The sequence below is a fragment of the Monoraphidium neglectum genome, assembly GCF_000611645.1.
Source record: "Monoraphidium neglectum strain SAG 48.87 unplaced genomic scaffold scaffold01550, whole genome shotgun sequence".
Taxonomy (NCBI): Eukaryota; Viridiplantae; Chlorophyta; class Chlorophyceae; order Sphaeropleales; family Selenastraceae; genus Monoraphidium; species Monoraphidium neglectum.
This window is the reverse complement of record NW_014012078.1, coordinates 5,325-8,216: the sequence shown is the minus strand read 5'-3', so window position 1 is coordinate 8,216 and position 2,892 is coordinate 5,325. Positions and strand designations below refer to the sequence as shown.

At 72.4% G+C, this 2,892-nt stretch overlaps 1 protein-coding gene across 1 annotated transcript; it reads left to right on the top strand.

The window, feature by feature from the left end:
* Nucleotides 1–78: 78 nt before the first annotated feature.
* MNEG_8265 (hypothetical protein) lies at nucleotides 79–2,892 on the top strand (the record flags this gene model as incomplete). The annotated part of the gene is made up of 2 exons (XM_014043263.1): nucleotides 79–1,338; nucleotides 1,591–2,892. 2 exons carry the CDS (start codon nucleotides 79–81, stop codon nucleotides 2,890–2,892), a joined length of 2,562 nt encoding a protein of 853 aa, XP_013898717.1.

Here is a 2,892-nt window from a genome sequence, read left to right as displayed (position 1 = left end):
GAGCCGCAATCCGAACGCGAGCGGCTGGAGTGGCGGCCGAAGTGGCGCGGCGCGTCGCAGGACGATGCGCGCCAGCAGATGGAGTGGCGGCCGCACGCTCAGCCCCACCCGGCGCAGCGCGCGAGCCACCCGGGCCGGGCCCACAGCAACGGTGGCAGCAGCATAGGCGGCGGCGGCAGCGGCGGCAGCGGCAGCGGCGGCGGCGGCAGCGGCAGCAGCGGCGGCAGCAGCCTGGGCAGGGCCGGCAGCCTCGACCGCAGCGCCAGCCTCAACAACGAGGCGGCCCTGGGTGCGGCGGCCCTCAGCGGGGCGGATGCGAGCAGCAGCGGCGCCGGCGGCGGCAGCAGGGCCGACGGTGACGAGGATGACAGCTTCGAAGATTGCAGCAGCAGCAGCAGCGGCGACCCTGACGAGGAGCGGTCGCAGCGCCAGCAGGTAGGCGACGGCGACGCGGCGGGCAGCGGCGCGAGCGGGGGCGGCGGCAGCGCGGCGTGCGAGCAGCGCAAGAAGCCGACCAAGCACCAGCTGCGCCTCGCGCGCCGCGCCGCGTCCGCCGCCGCCGCCGAGGCCGCGGCCGCGGCCGCGACCGGGGAGGCCGCGGCGCGGGCGGCCGAGGAGGCGGCACTGTTGGAGGAGCTGCGGCGCACGGCCGCGGACGACGGCGCCGGCGGCGGCTGGGCGTCGCAGGGCGAGGGGTTCTCCGAGCTGCCGCTGCCGCAGCAGGCGGCCGTGCTCGCGGAGGAGTACCAGCGCAGGGCCGCGCACCGCCCAAAAGCGCAATACGCGCGCGCGGGCGCGCCCGCGCCGCTGCCGCCGTGGATGTCTTGGTACGACCCGTCCTCGGGCTGCTACATGGCGAGGTGGCTCGCGAAGCATGACCCCGCGCGCGGGGCGGCGTACACCGCGGCCCAGCGGCGGCTCCTCGCCTCCCTGAACGAGCGCGCGCGCGGGGGGAACGCGCGTGCCGCGTCGTCGGCACCGGCGGCGTCCGCGTTGGTGCAGAAGCAGGCAGCGGTGGTGCAGGCGTCGCAGCAGCAGCAGCAGCCGCAGAAGCAGCCGCAGGGTGCGCAGCAGGCGGTACAACAGAGCCAGGTCGTGGCAGCATCTGCAGCGCTGCAGCATGCGCAGCAGGCCCAGCAGGCGCAGCAGCATCAGGCGCAAGATGCACAGCAGCAACCGCAGCAGCAAGGGGGCAGGGCCCAGGGGCAGTTGCCTCAGCAGCAGGCTGCCGTGCAGCGGCAGGCTCAGCCCGTTGCACGCCAGCAGTCAGAGCCGCATGTGGTGCAGCAGCAGCAGCAGCAGCAGCAGCAGCAGCAGCAGCAGCAGCAGCAGGTGCAGGTGCAGCCTGGGAACCAGCGGCATTTGCAGCGCAGTGTCAGTGCAGGGGCCGGCCAGGGCCAAAATGTCTTTTTTACGCCGGGCCCCCCTCATGCGGCTCACACGCTCTCTGCTTACGGCCCACCACCAGCACTGCGGGCTGGGCCTGGCCCTGGGTGCGTACTCGTACCTATGCTGCAGCCCGGCATGTTCTTGGGTGCGGCCCCAGGTCCGCCGTTCGTTGCCGTGCCAGCTATACCGCCGCACATGCAGATGCTGCCGCTGGCGGGCGCCGGCGGCAGCGGCAGCTGGATGCCGCAGCCACTGGCGCGCTCTGGTGGCAGCGGCGGCTGGACGCCGCAGGCGCTGGCGCAATCGGGCGGCAGCGGAAGCTGGACGCCGCAGCCGCTGGCGCGCTCTGGCGGCAGCGGCGGTAGCGGCAGCTGGCAGGCTCAGGGACAGGCAAGCTCTGGCGGCAGCAGCAACCGGCAGCAGCGTGCAGCTGATGAGGACCGGCGGCGCCGTGCGCAGCATCAACTGGCGGAGGCGGCGCAGCAGCACCAGGCAGCAGGGCAGCAGCAGCAGCAGCAGCAGCAACGTTTGCTGCTGCTGCAACAGCAGCAGTTCATGCAACAGCAGTATGTGCAGCAGCAGCTTATGCACCAGCATCTTGTGCACCAGCATCAGCAGCACCAGCAGCACCAGCAGCAGCAACACCACCACCAGCAGCAGCAGCAGCAGCAGGCGCAGCAGCAGCGACCGCTGCAGCAGCAGCAGCCGCAGCCGCAGCAGCAGCAGCAGCAGGAGCAGGAGCAGCAACAGCGCCCAATGGGGCCCCACCAGCCGGCAGCAGCCAAAGAGCTGCACAGGCCCAAACACCCGTACCCGTGCAAGTTTTTCGGCAGGGGGAAGTGCGCCCGCGGCAACCTCTGTGACTTCCGACATGACGGGCCACCAAGCGCAGCAGCTGCCGCCCACGCCGCGCCGCCGCCTGCCGCCGCCGGCAACCACCAGCCGTGGCAGGTGCAGCTGCAGCAGCTCCATGTGCAGCAGCAGCAGCAGCAGCAGCAGCAGCAGCAGCAGCATCCCCACGATCGTTGTCAGAGCGACAGCCAGAGCAGCAGGTATCTCAAGCAAGTGGGCAGCGATGAGGCAGAAGACCAGGATGGAGAGCACAGCGGGGATGCTGCGGAGGGGCAGGAAGAGGCGGAGAGGCGGCACGAGGAGGGGCAGCAGGCGAAGCCGCACAGCGGCACGAGCGACGATGAGCCGCAGCAGCCGCAGCCGCGCTTGCCGCCAGTTTCCGCGCAGCTGCCCGCTGGTGTACAGAAGCCTGGGTCGGGTAAGCACGCGTCGCCGCCGCAGCCCGACACACCCCTGCAGCCGCAGGAGCACGCGCAGGAAGGACGGCCGGCGCTGCACGCCGCGCCTGCTGCCCAGTCGGGGCAGCAGCCAGCGCAGCTGTCGGAGCCCGTGCCGCCGGCCTCTGCGGAGGCCGTGCAGGCTCAGGAGGAGGGCGAGGACGAGGAAGCCCGGGGCGCCAACAAGCAGATGGGTCCCGCGGGTGCTTGTTGA